The sequence below is a fragment of the Diceros bicornis genome, chromosome 28 (assembly GCF_020826845.1).
Source record: "Diceros bicornis minor isolate mBicDic1 chromosome 28, mDicBic1.mat.cur, whole genome shotgun sequence".
Classification (NCBI taxonomy): Eukaryota; Metazoa; Chordata; class Mammalia; order Perissodactyla; family Rhinocerotidae; genus Diceros; species Diceros bicornis.
In genome coordinates this window covers 24,732,981-24,755,936 of record NC_080767.1, presented here as the reverse complement: position 1 = coordinate 24,755,936, position 22,956 = coordinate 24,732,981, and the positions used below count along the sequence as shown (strand labels likewise).

General features: G+C 41.9%; 1 protein-coding gene across 4 annotated transcripts in view; it reads left to right on the top strand.

Annotated features, from left to right (window-relative positions):
• The window catches only part of ASTN2 (astrotactin 2), an 831,863-nt gene that overhangs the window by 318,794 nt on the left and 490,113 nt on the right, over positions 1–22,956 (top strand). For all 4 annotated transcript variants that reach the window (XM_058523878.1, XM_058523879.1, XM_058523877.1 and 1 more), the window contains one exon: positions 11,756–11,902. In XM_058523878.1, coding sequence (XP_058379861.1) covers positions 11,756–11,902 — 147 coding nt within the window. The remainder of the gene's footprint in view (positions 1–11,755; positions 11,903–22,956) is intronic.

Sequence of the window (22,956 nt, the reverse complement as noted above, 5' to 3'; positions counted from 1 at the left end):
ACCTTCCCTTAGTGGAAACTCACTATCCTTCCAGCCACGTGGTCTTTCTCCCACTTCTAACCATCCTGAATTTATGCAGATAGTTTCCTGGATACAAGGATCAAACTCTGCATTTATTGGTCTTGCGTTTAGTGATGATGATGATGATGATCAAAGCTACTTTCCTTGAGCCCCTACTATGCAATGTATATTTTCCTATTTAACCCTCCTAACAACCCTATGGAGTAGATGTCATTCACATTGTACAGATTAGGGTAATGAGACTTGCTGAAGGTCAGCCAGAAAATAACAGAACTGGGATTTTAACCCAAGTTTCTCTACCTCCAAAGTCCATGTTCTTCCTCTTACCTTAATCTGCTGTGCTTTAGATTTTGCACCAGTCTGTTGAGGTTGTTTTGTGGGAATATTTGTGTATGACTCATTTTGGTTGTGTGTTGATATTGACCAAATTATCCTAGTTGAGCCCATCTAACATACATTCACATGTGGGATACTATGGCCAGTGCCACAGGGAAAGAGAGAGGTGCAAGATGTACTGTCTTTGTTCCCAGAGATATTAGTTAAGGTAGGAAAAGACAACAACTGTCCCAAGTGGTGAACTGAGAAACGTTGTGGGAGCTGGGACGGATGGGATCTAGGTCTGGCTCTGGGCAAGGATGTTTTCCTGTCCTCCTCCTAACCTTAGCATGATGGATTAGACTAACTGATCTAAAGGTACTCCTCCAGCTCTGCTTTCCTGGCTCCATGATTATTTCCTGCATGTGGGAGTCAAATGACAGAATTTGTGTTTGGAACAAAAGAAGGGTGGGGAACCTACTTTCCAACTTCAGAACCAAAGGGCTGCCTTGGAGAGAAGGGATGGAGACTAGTTTGTGGAACTCTTGAGGGCAGGAACAGTTGGTTATAACCCTAGGAGTAGATTTTCATTTCACGTTGACATAGTCCTCATACTGAAGGTTAGCGGTGAAAGGAGACTATGTAGTACACTGTTAAGAGCTTTGGGATCTAGATCTGGATTTGAATCCTGGCTTTGCCTCTCAGTAGCCTTCTAGCCTTGGACTAGACTCAGTTTCCTTATTTGTAAAATGAGGAGCTAACAAAACTTTATGATTGATCAAATAAAGTAATATCTGTAAAATATTTAGCACAACATGTCATATATAGTAATTGCTCCAAGAAAAAGATTATCATCATCATTATCATCAATGAAATGGGTGTTCTTTTGAGCTAACAAGCTCGAAGTTTAAGTGATGTTCAAACACAAGTTGAATGACCACAGAGGGGAGCATTGTAGGGAACAACCTGTATTGCGTAATGTGTTAGAGTCAAAGCCCTTTCAATTACCTATAATTCTGAGATCTTGTGATTCAAATTAGAGCAGATGATACATGTGACAGGAGTTAAGAAGAGTATTGGATTCCTGTGAGCTGCGATGGTTAGGGCTGACTTCCCAGAGACGGGAAATCTCTGGTCTTGAAAAGTAGGTCTACTTTAGGCATGTTGGGAAAAGTAGAAAGACAACCCATGGGTGTGGAGAATGCGTGCAGCCCATGACAAGGAAAGGGACAGGCAAATCTAACTGCAGTAGAGGGTTTATGGGCCATCAGGCAAAGCCTCGTTTCCCATTATTTCTCAGGTACAGTATGAAAATCAAGAGAAAGAGGTGGGGAGAAAGGAGCACAGAGATTTGAGGAAGCCTCCTTCATTTAGCGGTAGTCTGATGTAATGGAAGAAATGTTGAGTTTAAAGGTCAATAGATCTTGGTTGCTATTCCATCTCTGCCCCTTACTAGTTCTGAGCCTTTGGGAAAGTCAATTAAACTCTGGGTTTCTATTTTTTCCAATGTCAAATAATGGCAGCATTGCCTGGAGTTACAGTGGACATATGGAATAAAAGAGATTCGGCAAGTAAAGGACACCGCAGCAGACCTAGTAAATATTAAATGCACAATAAACATTATTTCTCTCCTCCTACTTTTGCAAACCTTGGACCAAAGTCCAGTGACATCTTCTAGGAGAATGGAACAGTGACGTTTTTTGGCAAGCTCTGAGCAAAAGCAGCTAGAAATGTGCCTTTCACGGAGAAGGGAGATGATTGGCCCTGATCTTCCTTGGTAGCCATGGAAACTTGTGGCTGCTCTTTGCTTTGTCCCTTGGCACCCACTACTTGGTCCCCAGCTCGTCTTTGCCACTCCTCTTCCCATCAGAGGTGTGGGCTGGATGTGATAATGCGTCTAAACAGCCTACAGTCTAAGAGGGTGAACACAGGAATCAAGCACCTGTGTCTTTAAAAAAAATTTTATTTTGTAAGTCGGTACCAGCTGATGATCACCTGTCAATCTGAAACCCAGGGCCACTTTTCCTTCCTCCTTCTTTCCCATTTATTTCTGAGCCTTCCTAGAACTTTAGCTCTTTTGAATTATCTCCACGGTTTCTCATCTGCACACTGCAGATTCCTCTACCGAGTACAGCATCTTTTTCCTTCGCCTAATGCATTCCCTCAGCCCGCTAAATATCAGTCGAATAGTCTTTAACCTTCTGAACTGGCCTCTTGTACCTGCCTCTTTTCCTTCCTTGCACATATTTTCCTGTGACTGTAAAATTCGATTTTCTTTTTTTAAAATTGTTTCCAGTTTATTGAGATATAATTGACATACATCACTGTACAAGTTTAAGGTGCACAGCGTAATGGTTTGTCTTAGGTATTTTGTGAAATGATTACTGCAATAAGTTTAGTTAGCATCCGTCATCTCACACAGATACACCAAAAAGAAAAAGCAAAGAAAGAAAAAAAAAATTCCCCTTGTGATGAGAACTCAGAATTTGCTCACTTAACAACTTTCTTCTATATCATACAGCAGTGTTAACTATAGTCATCATGTTGTACGTTATATCTCTAGTACTTACTTATCTCATAAGTAAGTTTGTACCTGGAAGTTTGTACCTTTTTACCACCTTCCTCCAATTCCTTCCCCCCACCCCCACTTCTAGTAACCACAAATCTGATCTCTTTTCTCTATAAGTTTGTTTTTGTTTTTGCTTTTTTTTTTTTTTTTTTTAGATTCCACATATAAGTGAGATCATACAGTATTTGTCTTTCTCTGTCTGACTTATTTCACTTAGCATTATGCCCTCAAGGTCCATCCATGTTGTTGCAAATTGAACGATTTTCTTGTTTATTTTTAATGACTGAATAATATTCCCTTGTATATATATACCACAACTTCTTTCTCCATTCATCTGTTGATGGATAGGTAGATTGTTTCCATGTCTTGGCTATTGTAAATAATGCTGCTCTGAACATGGGGGTGCAGATATATTTTTGGGTTAGTATAAAACTCCATTTCCTTTTAATACTTGGGAACCAGAAGAGTCCAGATATTGGAGTCAGACAAGACTGACCGTGAAGCTTTCCTCTATCACTTACCAGTGGGTAAATCTTGGTTTTCCCATTTTTAGATGGAGGTAGTACTCCCTGCCTTGTGAGAAGTTTAACAGGTAAATGTACATAGAATCTTTAACACAGTGCCTGGTATAGGGGCAACAGTTAATTATTGGGAGCTGCTGATACCACTAACAGCAATCTTTGTATAAATTATTAAACTAGCTCATTGTTTTTCCTACTTTGTCTAATAGAATAATGGTTCTGCAATATCTTAATACTTTTGGGAAGCATCAGGTTAAATTCTGCTCAAGAGAATTTAATGCAGGCCTTTTCAGAGATTTTAATACCAGATATACACTCTATATAACTTTAAGAGAGAATATAGAATGTATAGAATATAGGTGAGGCCACTACAAGTCTACCCCTAGTCACCACAGGTCCATGCCCCAGAATATTTGAAAATGGAAATTTTTTATTTTCAAGATACATTTTGTTTTGTGGGAAATACTGCACTGGCTCTGGGGCATTTGGATACACTTGTGTGGTCAATGGGTCCAGAGGTAGGGGACACAGATTCTAAACCTACCTTTACACTTCACCAGTGGGTCCTGGGTATAGTGTCATGGAAAGAGCTATAGGCTGTGGGTCAGGAGATGTGGCTCCCAGGCCCAGTTATTCCTCTGCTGTCTAAACATGAGTTCACCATTAAATCTCTGGTTCTTAATTTGTATACTGGAGGCAATAGCAATACCTACTGCATAGGATTTTGTTGAAAAGTGAATGACATATTTGGGAATAATTTGTAAACTAATAAGAACTGAAAAAATAGGGCACTATCTGTGCCATCTTCATCACCAACACCATTGTCACCATCTCCATTGTCATCATCTTGAAGATACCTTCACACATCCAGGCACAGCCATCTGTAACTGCCAGAGAGAAATCCTAATAGCCAGTTGTCTGTAGCCCCATTCAGTGTCTGCTAACAGTGGCTTTATCTTCAACAGGATGCCACAATCCAGGCCTGCACTACAGAAACTCTCCTTATCCGTGGAGCAGGGCTAGCCAAAGGTGTTCCCCAGTGTCCTCACAGATAATGATTTGGCTCCAAGTAGCACACTGAACTAGTTGAGGCCATGTAGTATTTTCTGGGGCTCAGAGAGAAACAGCCATCTAGTTTGCCCCTCTCACCATCTGCCCTCCTTGTAAAGTTCCTTCTGGTGATAGGGAGAAGTTCCCTTGAAGACCTGCGGTCAACATCAGGTGGGATGATGAGGCCACTACAAGTCTACACATAGTCACCACAGGTCCACTGGATAGGCTGATGTTTGTAAGCAGTTTGGTAGTTAGGGCTGATTCTTCTCTGCTCAGACCACATCTAGCATGTTGATAGAGAAGTTAAGGAGGGTAATGGTTAAAACCTTGGATTCTGGGGCCGGCCCCGTGGCTTAGCGGTTTAGTGCACGTGCTCTGCTACTGGCGGCACGGGTTCGGATCCCGGGCACACACCGATGCACCGCTTGTCAAGCCATGCTGAGGCCGCATCCCACATACAGCAACTAGAAGAATGTGCAACTATGACATACAACTATCTACTGGGGCTTTGGGGAGAAAAAGGGAAAAAAAGGAGGAGGATTGGCAATAAATGTTAGCTCAGGGCCAGTCTTCCTCAGCAAAAAGAGGAGGATTAGCATGGATGTTAGCTCAGGGCTGATCTTCCTCACACACACACACACAAAAACAGCCTTGGATTCTGAAGTCAAATCATTTTCCATTTCAGCCCTATGACCTTTGAGTGGCATGGCCTTTGTCAAGTGGTGGCCTCAGTTTCCTCATGTGTAAAATGTGGGTGATAATAGACAGCATCCCATGAAGTTTCTGTGAAGATTAAGTGAGATATTAGATGAAAACTTTTAGTTATGTTGTCTGGCACATAAGTGTTTTCGTAAAGGTTAGTAGTGACGGTGGTAGTGATGATGATGATGATGATATATACTTTACTGGGAAAGCCATTATTAAAAAAAAAGCGAATCTATAGAAAGTGGAATAAAAAGACTCAAAATACGACTTTAGACAAATAAAGCAAATCTAGCAATAATTGGTTTGGAGGAAAGAGGCTCCAAGGCAACCTCATTGCCACCTTTAACTAACTAAATAGCTGCCCTGAAGAGGAGGTATTTGATGCATCCTATTTGATTTGGACAGCAGAATTTGACTATTAGAGTGAGGTTCTAGGATGGTTTAGTACAACTGTGTGAGAGTAGAATTGCTGCTTTGTAAGGGTTGAGTCTGCTGTCTCTGGAACTATGCAAAGGCTGAGTGAACACTTGCACAGATCTTATAAGGGAAAATCCTATGGAAAGTGGGAGATTGGGGAAATTACAAATGATGTAAGGATACTACGGATTTGAGAGTGCCAAAGTGAGAGAGCCAGAGAGCACAAGAAACTAGTACATGGCAGAGATAGAGAGGGGGAGATGAAGAGACACTTGGTCTCAGGTGAGCAAGACGGGGGAAAGGATGCCCCATGGCGCTGAGGTAGTGTGTGCAGAATCAAGACGTGAGGCAGGCTGCGGAGAGGGGGCCACCTTCCCTAGAATTCTGGGAAAGCCCCAATTTCAAATATTCTTTCCTCCTGCTCCAGCATGGCACTCGCACTTGTCAAGCGATGTGTCCTAATTTTAGTTTCCAGAAATACGCAGAGAAGCACAGAGATGCTGGAGCTCAGGTGCAGCAGGAATCCCCTGAGGCGCTCTGTGAGGTTGATGGGGCACTTCAGTGATCTGCACTGGTCACTCTCATAGGCAGTGATTGGTAGCCTCTCAAGTACTTTTTGCATGATTTCTTGCTGGGTGGGGACCAATCCTTGTCGGAGAAAGAGAATGAATACATTTGACTAGAAAAGAGCTAATAGCAATATTCCAGTACTAATACGTCTTAGTAGAATGGGCAACAACATTTAAGCATTCATTCAGTCATTCACTCACTCATTCATTTGATAAATATTTATTGAGCGCTAATCTATTCATACATGCTGATAGACACTGGAAATAATAGGGCACACAATATGACATCTGGCACATAGCAGATGGACATTAAATAACTATTTATTGAACGAATTAATTCCCAGATAAGGACATCAAGGCTAAGTGGAGTAGGGTGACTTGTCCACGGGGGCTAGCAGCCAAGTGTAAAAGCCAGAATTCCAGCTTGAGCCAAAGTACTACATGTCCTACAGATATCCATGTAGTTGCCAAGTGTTGGGCAGTGGGGTTTTCAGGAACTGAGATGAAAGGAAAGACACCAAGATCATATAGATCCCTGAGTATGTGTGTTTAGTGTTGTAACTATGATCTCCCATTTTATCCACACAGCTTTGCTACCAGTTAGGGATTAGCATTGCCATTTTATAGATTAGAACACTGAGGCTCTGAGAGTGTAGGTAACTTGCCAAAAGTTGGACAGCTATTCAGTGGAAGAGTTTGGATTTAAATTTCTATATCTGGAACCAAAACCCAGCCTCTTCCTTCTAATCTAAGTGAACTTTCTACCTCCTGGCCTCCTCCCCGCTAATGTCCTGAGTTCCTAGAATCTCTGTCCCTCACCTCAATCCCATATGCCATTTAAAGAAAGAAATGACTTCTCGTCTTAGGACCTAGTCTCTCGGTCCCCGAAGATATCAGGAGGAAGGAATCAATGGGAGTAGCAGCTTTAAGTTTTCCACACACAGTGGTCTGATGGGGTTAGATCTATTTTCTTCATTGTAAAATGTGATTGATTCAATTCCAAATTTAACTTAAATTTGATTTTCTTCTCTCAACCTGGCATTTCTAAACCGAGAATCAATCAAACCCCAAATTATAGGCAGCGTGTGTATCAACAATGCAGAGTTATTTCCGGTCGAATTTCTCAAGCAATGCATCTTATGCCATTCTCTGCTGCCATGAGAGGAGTTGAGGGGTAAGAGGGAGGGGAAATGAAAGGGAAATTAGATTATTAACTTTCTCCAGTTCCAGCAATCAATACACCCTGATGAAATTGTATTGCTACAGCACAGCTCTCTCCCCTGTAAGTGATGGAAAGGGAACTGCCAACTGGGATGTGAACCAAGGGTAACTGTGACACTAGGCATTTGAGGATGCTCATTTTATGACCTGGAACCATCATTTATTGAGCTCTTTTTTGCTAATTACATGTGTTATCTTATTTTGTCCTCATGCCAGCTCTGAAAGGAGACCACTGTTCCCAATTTTCAGATGGAAATATTTTGTCTTAGTAGGGTTAGATCAATTGGCAAATGTCACTTGGAGATTTTTTGGTTAAGCCAGGCTTTGAACATAGACATCTCTGGCTCCAAAGCCGTGCTCTTTCTGCAGCTATATCATGCCATCATGAGACCTTTATTCTGTGGTGAAGGGGGAGATAATATGATATGGGGGAGAGGATAGAAATAACTGGTTCTAATCCGGCCTCTGCTACATACAAGTTGGGTGACCTTAGACAAGTCATTTAGTTGTTCTGTTCCTCTGTTCGTGTGTAAAGTGGGGATAGTAACAACAGTTTGTTGTAAGGATTAAATGAGGTAATTCTCCTCCACTAAAATGTAAGCTTCAAGGACACTGGCTGTTTGGTTCACTATCATTTCCCCTGTGCCTAGAACAGTTCAGGGAAAGAGTTGATGTTCACTAAAAATTGGTTGGATGGATAGATGGGTGGATGGATGGATGTAAGTGCTAGGCATAGTGCCTTGATCACAGTAAACAGTCGACACTTGGAAGTTCTCTTCCCTATCTCTGCTTCCTGCAGTGCAGTACATAGTCTGGATGAGGAGGTGGTGGGTATTATGGGATAGATAGTTTCTACCTTGCCACTGTCTGCAGCCCCTACTCAGAGGTAAGTGCTGATGATCAGTTCTCTGGGCCAGGAACTCTTAAGAAGTCACCTCTGTTTGAGTCCCACTGTGAAGTTTCTGCCAGGTCCAGTTGCCATGGAAACTCCCCAAGCCCCAGTGGCTGCTCCACAGGCATCTGGCCTGAGTGCAGACTTAACCTGCTGCTCTCTTCTTCCTGGACTTCAGAGACAACAGTAGTGGCTCAGGCATTCTCTGAGTAAATGGCTGCCCCAGGATGCTGTTCATTCTCATTCTCCCTTCCACTCCCTCCCTCTTCTTATGACTCTGCCTTACTATCCACTCTTTTTGTCTTCAGTTTCTGTAAAGAATAATTCACTTCTTAATATGTTCTGATAAAGTGTTGGACAAAGAGGTAAATAAGTCCGGATTTCTGCCATCAATCGTGAGATTAATACTGATATCTGGCTTGGAAATGATCATTTACCAAAGGCCTACCATGTGTCAGAAACTATGCTAGGTATTTGATATTTGCTGTCTCATTTACTTCTCACAACACTCTTGAATGATAAGTCACTGTATTCCTATTTTCCAGATAAGAAAACTGAGGGCCAATAAGCTAATGTGACTTCAATCCCCACCCCATTGACTTTTAAAGACCCTGGATTACTGTGAAAGTTTAAAGGGCAGAAGGGATGCAGTTAGCCCAGCATGAGTCCAGGATGCAATGAGCAATCCCACGCCTGCCCCTCAGCCCTTTTCCCCCAGACAGGAAATCAGCCCTGTGGAGCCTGGGTGGTATTTCTGGTAGTCAGTTAATTAGTGAAAGGAATGTGTTGGTCACATCTGTTTCTGCTCCTGTACGGGCCAGGTCTGAGAGATGCCTTCTTGAGACTCAGAGGATGCTATAGTCCACCCAGAGAGTCTACCTCTCCAGGGTGAGGAACCTCTAACTACCTTTCCCATCTCACTCTCTGGACCTGGTTCACCTTCCCAAGAATTTGTCCATGCTGGACTCATCCTTACATGTTCTTCCCCTCAAAACTGACTCCATAGAATTTAGAGTGGAAATTAAGTGCTGATGCTGTTATTTGGGGGTTTTGTTAAATATCTAGACTTGGGGTAATTTGTTGACTCTTTAAGGCAAGACCTATGCAAGGCACCAACCCCTAGTCCATACCCTTTCTAGTAGAAAACATCAATGTTAGCTTGCTTTATGCTATTTAGCTACTAAACTGTTTATGTTAGAGTTTGAAACAGCTTCTTGTGATTCCCAGATGAGAAATAAAATGTTCCTTTTTCCTGTCGTCATTTTAGGTTTAGAAATTTCCCATCTCCTGACACTAGAACCATCTTTTTATTTTATCTACTCTTCCATTTAAGAAATATTCGGCAACTATAACAACCACAAATATATCAATAGTCCCTACCATAAGCTATGCCTTGTCCTGGGACTGGCAATAAAGACAAGGACCCTTTTCTTTAATTAAGCAACTTCTAGGTTCCAGATGGTGAGCTTGGTGTGAGAGACATAAAGATGGCGAAGATGGGATCCCTTCCCTCAAGCAGCTCACTGTTTATTACAAAAACTAGATATCCATATAAAATTCCCAAAGTGGGCTGTCATAAGGGCTCTTGTTCCATTAAAATTCAGCCGTCTGGCAATGTTGGTTGGCATGCTTTTTAATTGGTCGGCTCTTGTATGTGGTTGCTCATATTGTTATTATCACCCCCAGAAGTTTTGATGCATTTACTGAGATTCTACCATGTGCCAGACATTGTGCTGGGCATTGGGATACAATGAGCAAAAGACACAATGCCTGCCCACAAGGAGTTTGCCATCTGGTGACGAGACTCTAGTGTTTGAATAAGATATTTTGGGAAACACAACAAAGGTAGGCAGTTGTGTGCCTAGAAGACGTTGATGACTAATTTCAATGAGTGATGGGGGAACAAGGAAACAAGTGGATTTCTAGGCAAAATAAATAACACCTATGCTAATAATAACATGACAAAGAGCATTGACTGTGGTGGCACTGCAATAATGCAGCCCCACCAGCACCTGGGCCAGGTAGGAGAGAGCAACGGGAGGTATGAATGTAGGGACCCACCAAGAAAGGCCTCGGATGCCAGGCTAATGAGCATGGCTTCATCCTGTGGCCAGATGCTATAAAACAGGTCAAGGATTTCCAGCAGGGAGTGAGATGAGAAGATGTGCCCATACCTCCCTCATCCCACAAGCAAACAGACAAGAATAGGTTAGAGGAAAGAGGTGAACATGCTAAGGACACAGAATAAATAGGACAGCATGGCTTTTTAGCTGCTGCAAAAGAGGAAGATAGAAGACTGAAAGATGATATCTAAGTTTCTGGCCGGTTTCAATAATGGTGCTTTCAATAAGTAGAGGAGCCCAGGAGAAGGAGGAGGAGAAGGCTTTAAGGAGAAGATAATGTGTCCAGTTTTGAACATGTCGCTTTGTCATGCCTATGGAACATCCACAGAGAGATGTCCAAGAGGTTTGGGCATAAAAGTTTGCTCAAAAGAAGAGCCTAGTAGGTAATAGAAATTTGGGAGACATTGCTCTAAAAATGGTAATCAAAAGCTTGAAAGTAGATGTGAATAGCAAAGCCTAAAGAATGAGACACAGTGGGGGCTGAGGACATCGTCCATAGAATTTCTGTGCTGACCTAGTGCTCTTCTTGCCATGCAGATCCAATCTACTCATTCTACTGCATCCGTGAAAGTGTCTTTAATTTTCCCAGGCAAAACTCCCCTTCCCAATCCTAGGCCTTCTCTACTTGCTCTTAACACAACTTGCCTTTGATTCTAATTAGCTGTGGATAAGCCTGCCTTTTCCCCCTAGCCTGTAAGCTCCTGAGGAGCACGATCTGTTCTTATCCTGTTCTATGTGTGTCTCACGTAGTAGGTGATCAGTAAATGCTTGTTAAATTAATTTGATCAGCTTCTACCAGTCTTTGAAACCCATCTAGATGACAGACATTGTATATACGCTATGCCACGTAGTCACCACAACAATAAACCTGTGAGCTGTTTATGGTTATCCTCATCATACACATAAGAAAACTGAGGTTCAGAGATTGAAACAGGTCACACAGCCAATGAGGACTAAAGCCTAAATTTGAACCCAGGATTGTCAAACTCCAAAACCTGTGCTCATTCCATTAGGCCCTATGAATTCAACAACATGATGTCTTCTCACTTGCTTCTAAAGTGAGTAGAGAGTTTAATATCCCCTAATTATTATCAAGAAAGACCAACCTAATTCGGAAGAGAGGAGTGGGAATTGCCACAATTTTCAGGAAGCTTGTTTCTTTCATCTATACCAAACGAGATGTTAAGCCCATTGATATCAACAAGGGGCCGCTGAGATGTGATTGCAAACACAGAGATTGGAAACTATGGTTTCTTTTTCCAGCTTCCCATTTGGAAAATAACAGGATTCCAAATGCCATGCTCTCCTATTTCCTCACCTCATGGACTTATGTGTCTTTGTGTTGTTAGGTTTGCTGAAAAGCCCAGTGAACAAGACAGCCCTGACACTGATTGCTGTGAGCTCCTGCATCCTGGCCATGGTGTGCGGCAGTCAGATGTCCTGTCCACTCACCGTGAAGGTGACTCTGCATGTGCCTGAGCACTTCATTGCAGACGGTAAGAGCTGAGCATTGGAAACGCGCCACACCTACTCGGTGCCTCGTACCTTTGTCTGCTCAAAGGTCCTCCATGCATGGCCCAACCTCAGAATTATATTCCAAAAAAAAAAATGGAGCATCCAAAGGCCTTGGGAACCGCCCTTATCATTTAGAATTCTAGATTATTTTAACGGAACTAAAAACTGCTTTTATTCCATGGGCAAGGATAAGGTTTGTTAAGTAAAGGAAGAATTCAAATATGAGTGCAGAAAGATTCAGCTACTTCAGAGAAACTATTGTATCTTATCATGCTTGTGGATTCTATTCCTAACTAAATATATACCCCCTGGAAAATAATATTTGCTAATGAAAAAATATGACAGAAGAGATTGTCTGAGCTTTGTTGGAATTTCCTGAATGTCCTAGAGAATACTCATATCTCATTCCCTGTAAATGTACTTTACAAGTATGTTATATCCTACCATTTATTCTTTATCCAATTAATTTGAATTAATGAGACGCTGTAGTCACTATAATCATTCACAAAGCATGGTCAAAGAAACTGATTAAGTTGCTTGATATCTATTGCTAAAGTGCCTTTCAGTTTACACTCTCATGTGTGTGATGTGATGGCACCGTTTCCCCAAACGCTTGTCCAAACGCTTGGCACTACTGTTTTTAACTGTATTGATGTTATTGTAAATACAATAAAGAAGACATATTACGTATGTAGCTTTATAAATTTTCACGTAAGAGTTCACCCAGGGCCGGCCCGTGGCTTAGTGGTTAAGTGTGCTTAGTGGTTAAGTGCGCGTGCTCCGCTACTGGCGGCCCGGGTTCGGATCCCGGGCGCGCACCGACGCACTGCTTCTCCGGCCATGCTGCGGCGGCGTGCCACATGTAGCAACTAGAAGGATGTGCAACTGTGACATGCAGCTATCTTCTGGGCCTTTGGGGCAAAAAAAGGAGGAGGATTGGCAATAGATGTTAGCTCAGAGCCGGTCTTCCTTAGCAAAAAGAGGAGGATTGGCATGGATGTTAGCTCAGGGCTGATCTTCCTCGGAAAAAAAAAAAAAATAAGAGTTCACCCAGATCAAACCATAAAACATTTCCAGCACCCTCAGCTTACTTCTGCCCCCTCCCAGTTAATGCCCCCCCCAGAGGTAACCACTCTTCTGACTTCTAGCACCATATTAATACCATTATTTTCTTAAAATATTTTTCCAATTAGATCTGTATTGGATGTTTTTGAGATCCTTTCTTTGTATTTGTCAACCGTATCTCAGCATAACTCAAATTTATCTCGTATTTTTAAGTTGCAATGTTCAGAACTTAACACCAATCCCTTCAGTATGTTCTGTCCAAAGTAGAACTTTCACCTCCTTTCTGTGAAACATCCAGACTTCTATTAATGCATCCTCTGATTGCTCCCACTTCACCATAGTGAACCAGCTCTTGCTTGTTTTTCGCTTGAATTTCAAATAAGTTCAGTATTTCTCATCTTATATACGTTCAGTTGATTTTCTGACCTAAGCACCAGACTTTTGTTTTATCCCCGTCAAATCAAATGTTCACACAGGCAGGCAAACTGTGAGTATGAGTTGGCAGAGGGATAGTGGAGGGAGGCAGAAAGAACAAAATTTACAGACGCAGCTGGGCACATAGGCTCCTGGAGCTTGGAACTGGAAGAATTGCCAGAACCTAGATGTGGCTAGAATATGGGGATGGGAGAGTAAGAATGGTGAACAATGAGGTTGGAGAAACCAATAGGGCAAATTTTGAGCACTATTGAAGCCATGTGACCTTACCTTTTTTCTTCACCAGTCACTACTGTAGAGTGTTAGGCCTTAGAGACACATTCAGATTCTGAATATTTATTTTCATGTGTGGAGAAATGGAGTTCCAAGAGGCTAAGTAACTTGCAAAAGGTGATGGTAAATAGTTTAATGCCTAAAAGCAGAGACAATAGACTAATACAAACATGAATTCCAATACTTCTTCTGTAATCTGCCACTTCTGTCACCGAGTGGATGACTTACCTCTCTGAGCCTCAGTCTCTGCATCTATAAAAAGGGAGATAATAATACCTATCTCATAGGATTAGTGTGAAACCTATAATTCCTATTTATCAGATTTTCAGGTAGCACATATATAGGAAATAGCAAAATCAACGGTTCACCCATGAAAACTGCAAAACTATTGTGATTGCTTGGAAGAATAGACAAAACCGTGGTGAATTAAAAGGTACTCTTTCTCAATGGTTCTTCTTCTGAACTGTGTCATAAACAGCTGACTGTAGACTTGTCTCTTTCTGCCTCTCGAATGGAATGTCTGTGAGGGCAGGAGTTGGTCCTCTTGGAGAGATATTGTATTCCTGGTCACAAGCACACTGCCTGGTCCATGATGGTTACTCAATAAATATGTGTTGAATGAATGAATGTTGCCTCAATTAAAGCAGATTTATTAATAGTTGTACAGGATTCTTCTACTAGATGTCTAAGCAGAAAGGGGAGACTGAGTCAAGGAGAACTCAGGCAGAGAATGCATAGAGATCAAAGAGAATTTGGAAATAACCATGGAGTGTACAAGTACTAGAGATGTGATGGAACAAACCTGGCAGGCAATGCTAGGAGGACCTAGCCTAGTGTCTTAGTCTTGAGGCGTAATGGAACCCCCTTCCCCTACACATTATAATGCCTTGGTTAGGGATATGTCCCTTGAAATGAAATATGTTTGGTTCAAATCTCAGTTCCATTGTTTAGTTTCTGTGAAATGTGGGAGAGTCACTTAAACTCCTAAGTCTCATTTTTCTCAACTATAAAATGGGGATTATTTTGAAAAGATTGAATGACATAATGTATATAAAATACCAGTAGAGTACCTAAGACATTGTGATTGCTCAATAAATAGCAGCTATTTTTACTCTTATTCCTAAAATGATCCATTAAAGAAGAGACATCAGAAACTGGGGCATGGCAGGACAAGAAGGTATAAGAAACTAAATAGATGAGAGTAGCTATTCTCAGTTAGGAAAATAGAACAGGGAGTCCATTATATGCCACCCTGCCACGGAAGTGACACCCACTGGAAGACATTAACACTTGAAGATCCTCAGTCTTCTGGGGATCAGCAAGAATCTTGAGAGTGGCTAATAACTGAAGTCAGTGGATGACTTTCTAGTAGTTCTAGGCAAACAGACCTTCCCCAGCGTGATCCCAATGCCTCCTGAGGGTGGATAATCTATGCACATTGCTTGTTCCATTCCACCACCAGCTCTCGAAAGTTATCTTTATTATTCCCATTTGACAGATAAGGAGACTAGGACTTGAAAGGAGCAGAATCCAGTTTTCTATGTGGGTGCAGCAGGATCTAACAAAGAACTATGTATATGAATTGGACTCTTGGGGTTTCTAGCTCTGATTTCTGGAGGTATGAGAGTGTTATGTAGGGAGGCAAGAGGCAAAGTGACCGTGGTGCCTGTTTTCCTGATCCCTTTTCATTGCCTGGCATTAATATTTATACATGTACTGAGATGTAGCATAAATACAGTAAAGAACACAGATTGTAAGTGTACAATTTTTTTTACATATATTTATATACCCAGATCATAATATAATATACGTTCCCACCTAAGGCCACTGGCTGTGTTATAAACAGCAAAATCGTAATGAGGCCTATCAGGATAAGAGCGGCCTCCCTCAAATGGCCTCCATTGAGACAAGGCCACCCTGGGACCAGGGCTGAGGCAACTCTCTTCTTTCTCATCTTCCCCCGTGAACTATAAGCTGCCAAGTTCCAGCCCTTTCTTAGTAGAGACAGCTCTCAACCAGCCTGGTACCCTGGGCTGTCCATGGTGCTGAAGTATTGGAGGCGGGGGGTGGGGCGGGAGTTGAGTAATGGGTCCAGTCTTCAGGAAGAAAATGAATTCTGCACTTGTGTTAGGGCATAGTTATACTTGATGCTTACTGCCCTTTATAGGAAAGGTCAGCATGATATAGCACTTGTCCAGAGACCAGCTGGCAAGAGCAATAAATATTGACACAGCCCCCATCCGAGCCCTTGGCAAATATCACCCCTTCCTTTGCCTAGGCCTTCTCAAGGCTACTACTGGCTTTTTGCCCTGCTAAGCACACAGTGAAGAGATGGACTGGGTTTGGGTCCAAACTTACTGAATTTAGTAATATTTTTTCAGCTGTGGCCTATAAGTCTTCCGCATTTGGGTCATCTGGGCTGATGATCCCCAGATCTAGTGAATCACATTCTCTATGAGTCGATCCCAAGTGTTAATATTCTTAACAACAACTCTAGGTGATCCCTTAACAAAAGTTTGAGAGCTGCATCAATATCTCTGTAAGTGTTACTTTCCTTCCATCTAAGAGATAAAATAACTCCTTCAGACCCCTTGGAGCCCTGATAAAGGGCTTTGGTTTCTTCTATCTTTGACTTTATCAATGTCATATTAAGGAGCTGCTTCATGGTTCAACTACGGTGGTTGCCCATAACACTGAAAACAATGTGAATGGTCGATGTGAGTTTTATAACAAAGCAGCCCTGATCACATGGATTTGGGCTTCATCCAAATTGTCATGCAGGTAGCATTACTGATGAATGGTTATTGGTTAATGTTAAAAGCTCATCTTAGTTGAGATGTTAGTTTGTGCATCCCTTGAGGCTTCCAATGTAAGTCAATATATTCACCCAATATTCTGTCCCTATAGTGAGCCAGTAGAAGAGACAACTTTTAAAGGAATAAGTTGTCTAGATTAAGTGGGTGAGATGGTTCCAACTGTTCTATTCTATTCTGACACTTGTGCTTTGAGAAGGTGAATGATATATTGCAGGTCATCCAAAGGAGAGAATTTGTAGTCAAGAGATGGGAAAAACATTATAGATACCTAATTACCTCTTAAGGAAAGGATAGAAGAGAATCATTTATAAGAAGAGTTGAAGGAACCTTGACAAAAAGTGAACTTAATATTGAGCGTGTCTATTATAAATACAGCACTGTTCAAAACACCTTACATTGAATTACTCATTCAATTCTCCTAGAAGAACTGTGAGGCAGGATTTAGCATCCTTATTTTGCATACATGGAATATAGGTCTCAGAGACAAATGATGTGGATAGATTAACACACAGAACTTAAGCAAGGTATGAAAGCCCAAGTCTATCTGAATCCTTGATCCAACGTCCTTCCATGCCCCATGTTTACACAAAAATGACCGTGCTAATTGTCTTGAAAAGGGAGAATCCTTGTTTGGCAGTCCCCAGGAAGCAAAATTAGAGCTATATGGGTGATGAGGGTGTTAAGAGATGGAAGAAGATTGAGCCTTAGTCTGAAAATATCTTCACTATCTGAGCTTTGTCCTTGTTATCTATAAAGTGAGGATAATAGCAGTACTTATCTCAGAGTTATTCTGAAGAAAAAATGAAATAATGCTCATACAGCTTTTAGCTCAGTACCTGAGACCTATTAATGGCTCAATAAGTCATATAAATTTTAGTAGTTGTGATAATATTTTTTTTTAATATTGGAAGTGGGTCATTGCAAGGTAATGAGTTCTCCATCATAGGGAATTTCCTGAGAATAGATGAACCATATTTTTATGAAGCCATAGAAGAAAAGTGAAGGAATGTGTTTGACTTGGGTACAAGATATTTTGATTCAGATCCCTTTTATCAAAATATAAATTTTAAAAACACTTAATTTTTTAGGACTTTCAGAGTATGTTTGTTTATTCTTTACTACCTGATCCCTTAGTGTCACCCATTCTTTGCCTGGGCTCAGAAATGGAGTGAGAACTGGGAATGGGTGAAGAGCCAGGGATGTCTCTTGAATATTTTACTTGGCTAAATACACACACACACACACAACCTGTTTTTTGTTGATATGCCCATTGCATCAAAATATCTATGCCAAAATCTCTATTTGTTAAGGTCAAGTTAAATTGGTAGCATTGCTTTTTGGGTTGGGACTAAGGTGGAATTCAAGTATTCTCTGTTCCCTATGACTGAGGAATTTAGGGTCTGAGGGTTCTTTGCCAGCCTATGAAATCAAGTGGAAATGTTCATCATTAGGATGGCCTAGTTCATTAATATGCCACACGTATAGCTGCTTTTGAACACAAAATTTTATACAATGAATCTTGGTCTACATTTATTTGCTTCCACCCCTACTTCATGTCTTTAAACCCAGTAGAGTGATCTAATGTGTGGCTTTGTGCCTTTAGTGAGGAATAAGGTTCATAATTGACTTCATAGCTAGTTTGCAGTGATTTGAATACATGGGAGGAGTATTTTTAATTCTTGGAAGAAAAATTACACCAAATTGAAGGTGGCTGCCTAGTTAGAAACCGCCAAGAAACTCATCTGAAAAGAGTAGTTCTTTAGACATCCTACTCTCTGAAAGCATCTTGGGCTTTGTTTTAAGATGTTCGGTTGAGTTCAGACCTTTGAGCACCATGTAACATGTTCAGGTATAAAAGCGCTCTACAGGGGCCGGCCCCATGGCTTAGTGGCTAAGTGCGCGTGCTCTGCTACTGGTGGCCCAGGTTTGGATCCCGGGCGCGTACTAACCCACTGTTTCTCTGGCCATGCTGAGGCCGCGTCCCACATACAGCAACTAGAAGGATGTGCAACTATGACGTACAACTATCTACTGGGGTTTTGGGGAAAAAATGGAGGAGGATTGGCAATGGATGTTAGCTCAGAGCCGGTCTTCCTCGGCAAAAAAAAAGAGGAGGATTAGCATGGATGTTAGCTCAGGGCTGATCTTCCTCACACACACACACAAAAAAAGCGCTCTACAGTTTGGCCTCTTCCTTTTCCTTAACTCATTTGCACACACTTAATGCTGTTTAGACAAATAGGCTGTCTTGCCTTGTATCTATCTCCTTCTATGCATTTAATTAAATATTGCTCTCCACCATGAGTACTCTTCCTAATTTCCATATATTGCAAACTTACCCATCTCTAAGGCCTAACTTAATTTTCTCCTTTCTCCAGAATATCTTCCTTAACAAAAACCCAAAACTTCTTCAAAGAAAACTCCAGTCAGAAATAATCTCTCCTTCTTTGAAAATTACATAGAACTGTATTTGTGCCTTTCTAATAACCTCATAGTCCACCTTGCATCACTGTTATTATTATGCATGTGTCATTGGAACAACTGCTATAGTCCTAAGAACTGGCCTCCTGCATTAAATCTAGCCCCCTTCCAATCTTTTCTCAACACTGCAAGGAGAGTGATTTTTTAAAATGAAAAATCTGACCATGTTGTATCTTCCTATAAAACTGTTCAAGTACTTCTTATTGTGCTTGTTTTAAAGACTGAAATTCTTAACATGGCCTTTAAGTCCCTGCAAGATCAGGCCCCTGCCTGCTTCTCCAGCCTCATCTCAAACCAATTCTCTCTACATTGGTTCCTTAAATATCCTTGGATTTCTCTTGCCTCGGGGCCTTTGCACGTGTTGTTCTCACTGCCTGAAAATTTCTCCCCATCTCCTCAGTTTCTCTTGGACAATTTCCATTTACCTCACAGTGATTGACCACCCTTTTTCATATCCCCGCATCTGTTAGATCCCTTACTTGTCATTCTCCTGGATCCCTGCTCTATTCCTTGACTGCACTTAATTCAATTTGTAATTATATACTTATCTAGTTAATGTTGAGCTCTCCAACTTGGTTGTAAACTCCACAAGCATAGAGATTATATTTGTTTGTTTTGCACATTATCTTCAGCACCTAGGACAGCGTCCGAAACAGAGTTGGTGCTCCAAAAGAGCATTCATTGAATGGGAAAAAAAAAAAAAAAGAAGAAGAAGAAATTATTTCAACAGCTAGACTTAAATTTCCTCAAGGGCAAGGGCTAAAGCTTATTCGTGTCCTGACCTATTGTGATGCCTAACAGAGGTTCTGACTCAGTAGATATATAATAAATTATGTCTGTGAAACAAATGAAAGGAGAGAAGGCAGACAGGTGGACTCAGATGCCCTAAAAAGATATATCCTGGAGAATGACAGTGCGAGACATCTGAGGCTACCTCCTTTTCTGTGATTGACTTCACTCCCCAAGAGTTTTGTTCCCATCTCCAAAGATAAGAAACTCCAATCAAACTCACATTTCTCCCCCCAACACCAAAATGAAACAAGCTTTATCCCAGAGCCCAGGAAGAGGAGAAAATATAAATTGAGCTGAGATTCAGGACACCCAGGGGGGAGGTGGCAATGAAATACCAATAAACTATATTAATATGCTGAAATCAGGAAGAAGAGGCTGAACTCCAACCCAGATTTAATAACTATACGTGAGAGAGTGCCGGGAGAAGGCAAGGCTCGATTTCAGTCAGAATTAAAATGAGATCTGTAATGAAACTGGTAATATAATTATAAACTGTGAAAACTTTTTTCCCTTCTCCCGCCTCTTATACTTAATGGGCAACTTGCTCAGCAATGGCCTGGAGCTAGTGCTGAGAGCTGTGGATACCCCCTAGAGTGGAATCTGTTTTTTTCTAAAACCTCTTCATTAGGAAAGTCTAAATCCATGAAACCATGGAAGGAAAAAATTCTCAAGCCATTTCTTCCTTAAATAGTAGCTGATCCCCCAGGTTAAAAATGACAAGGGGCTGGAGGGGGAGAACAAACCATTCTAAGCAGCTGAACATGTTCAAGCTTTTAAAGATATCACAACAGCCAGTTGGGTTGGGATTTTTAATGACACTCGGTGTTAAGATGTTAGCTTGGCTTCCAACCAGGATGAATTGTTACTAATTTCCCTTCTTAACAAAAGGGATAACTGAGTTTGACATCCAAAATTGGAGACTAATTTCTGTGTTTTGATAGCAGATCGAGTCCAAAAATATGTTCCTAGGAACTAGGGGCAGAGGATGCTTGAAAGGGGTAGGGAAATTTAATTTCTTCTAATTTATAATTCTGTTTTGCTGCTGTGAGCAAAGGCCACTTTGATTTTTAGTCTGGGAGGGGAGAGTGGTGGGTGGGAGCTTTGAAGAGATAGAGCTTGAGATTATAGAGTTAGATTTTCTATCCTTATTGGCTTGATGCTTGCAAAGTGGTGTAGAGTTGGGGCAGTGGTGTGGTGCTGGGAGAGAGAAAGTAACATGGTGCAGAGGTTAAGTGCATTGATCTGTGGCCCAGAAGATGTGAGTTCTACTCCCAGTTCTTCTGCTTTCTAGTTTTGTGACCTTGGGCATATTAATTAGTTCCCCTAAGCCCCAGTTTCCTCATCCAAAAGCAGTGTTAATACCCTCTGCCTCCTATGATTGTTAGTGAGCTGATGAATTTGGATGCATGTGGCCAACTGTGAGATTTGGTCTGATTATGAGAATGTTGTGCTTTTTCCTTTCTGCTTGGTCATAGCTTTATTATTTATAAAGAGAATAAAGAGGTTGGCAAGAGGTCTTAATGGGTATGGCCGGGTAAGTAGAAGGTACAGTTTTGGGGAGGCTTAGCTTGGCCAGAAGGAAGAAACTAAACAGTGAAAAATTCATTAATAATAACGCCACTCCCTTATTCATATGTAGTTCCTGTTTTCTTCCTTTCCTTTCTCCTTCCCTTCCTGTGGTCAACAAATATTGTGCATCACCACCTCTGTGGCATGCTCAGATGTTAGGGATGCAGAGATGGATAAAACACATCTCTGGCTCCCCAAGTTTGATGTAGTGAGACACAGCCAAGAGATGAAATATGAAATGCAGTGTGGTAGGAGTCATAATGGGGGTTGCGCTGGGTGCTGTGGGAACATAGAGGAGGGGCGGCTGAGTACCCCAGGCTGGAGATGGGGAGTGGTGCTAAGGAGAGGATGTCTGGAGGAGGTGCTACCTGAGGTGAATCTTAGAGCCACTGATGTTTACCTGGAGGTAGATGATGGATGACGGCTTCCCAGAGGGCTCATGGACACTTTTCACTGCATTCATATGGACCGTGCTGTTCAAGCCTTCCAATCATTGCGATAATAACAACACAATTAATTGGTAACATTTACAGAACGTTGCTAAGTGCCAGGCCCTGTGCTAATTGCTTTGCAAAGTATGACCTTTAATTCTGTTATCTCATGAAGCAGATCTAGGCATTATCCCCATTTTAAATTTAAGGGAAACCAAAGCTGAGGAGTTTATATAACCACCTCAACATCACACAGGCAGGAAGGGGTTGAGCAGAATTTATTTCAAATTAGCGGCCACAGAATGTGGTGGACAGAGAATTAGATGATGAAGATGGGATTCTGCCATGAGCTGACCGTGACTTTGGGCAAATCTCTACTCTAGGCCTCTGTTTCTTCATTGTAAAATGTGGGAAGAGAACGAGATGGTACTTAAAATTCCTTCCTGGCCTAACATTCTAAAAGTAGAATGAGAAATATTGGGATTCAGAGTCCCTTTACTCTTTCCATTAGGTACGTGACCTCCAGAGTCTATGCAACCATCCCATTAGCATCCCCAGTCCTCTCTCTTCTGACTTAGGTTTTGGGCCAGTCTGTGGCTAGGAAGCCCCCTGAGCAAAGATCTTGGGAACAGAGGCAGCTGAGCAAACCTTTCCCGGCCCACAAGTTGCCATTTGAAGAAAGCTTAGAAGGATCACAGCCAAGCTTGTGCAGGGACTGTGGCTCCCAGGGCTGCTAGGATGAACAAGGAGGTAGTGGGGATCCAGGCCACGGTGGGAAAGATGCTCTCCATCTCTAGCTCCCCGCTTCAACTGCAGAGGGACCTTGAACATCTCAGATGCCAGCAGGAGTATGGGAGGGGAAGAATGCATCATCTTCAGAGGGGAAATGATGAGATGAGGGAAATAATTAAAACCTGCACATCCCTCCCACCTCTCCACCCCACCCTCCCTGAGCCTTGGTGCACAGCAGAGCCTAGCTGTTTGGCTTTCCTCCGCAGCCACCCCTCTGGATTATCTAAGCCAAATGTATCTGCAGCTGCACAGCCTTGGGTTTTGGTGCAGCTTTTGACAACTTTCTGAACTTCTGCTAAAGGCCTGGGCATCTCCCTCTCAGCTGGAGTTATCCCCAGAGCCTGTACCACTCCAGAACCTTCCATGTATTCCCTCCTCTGC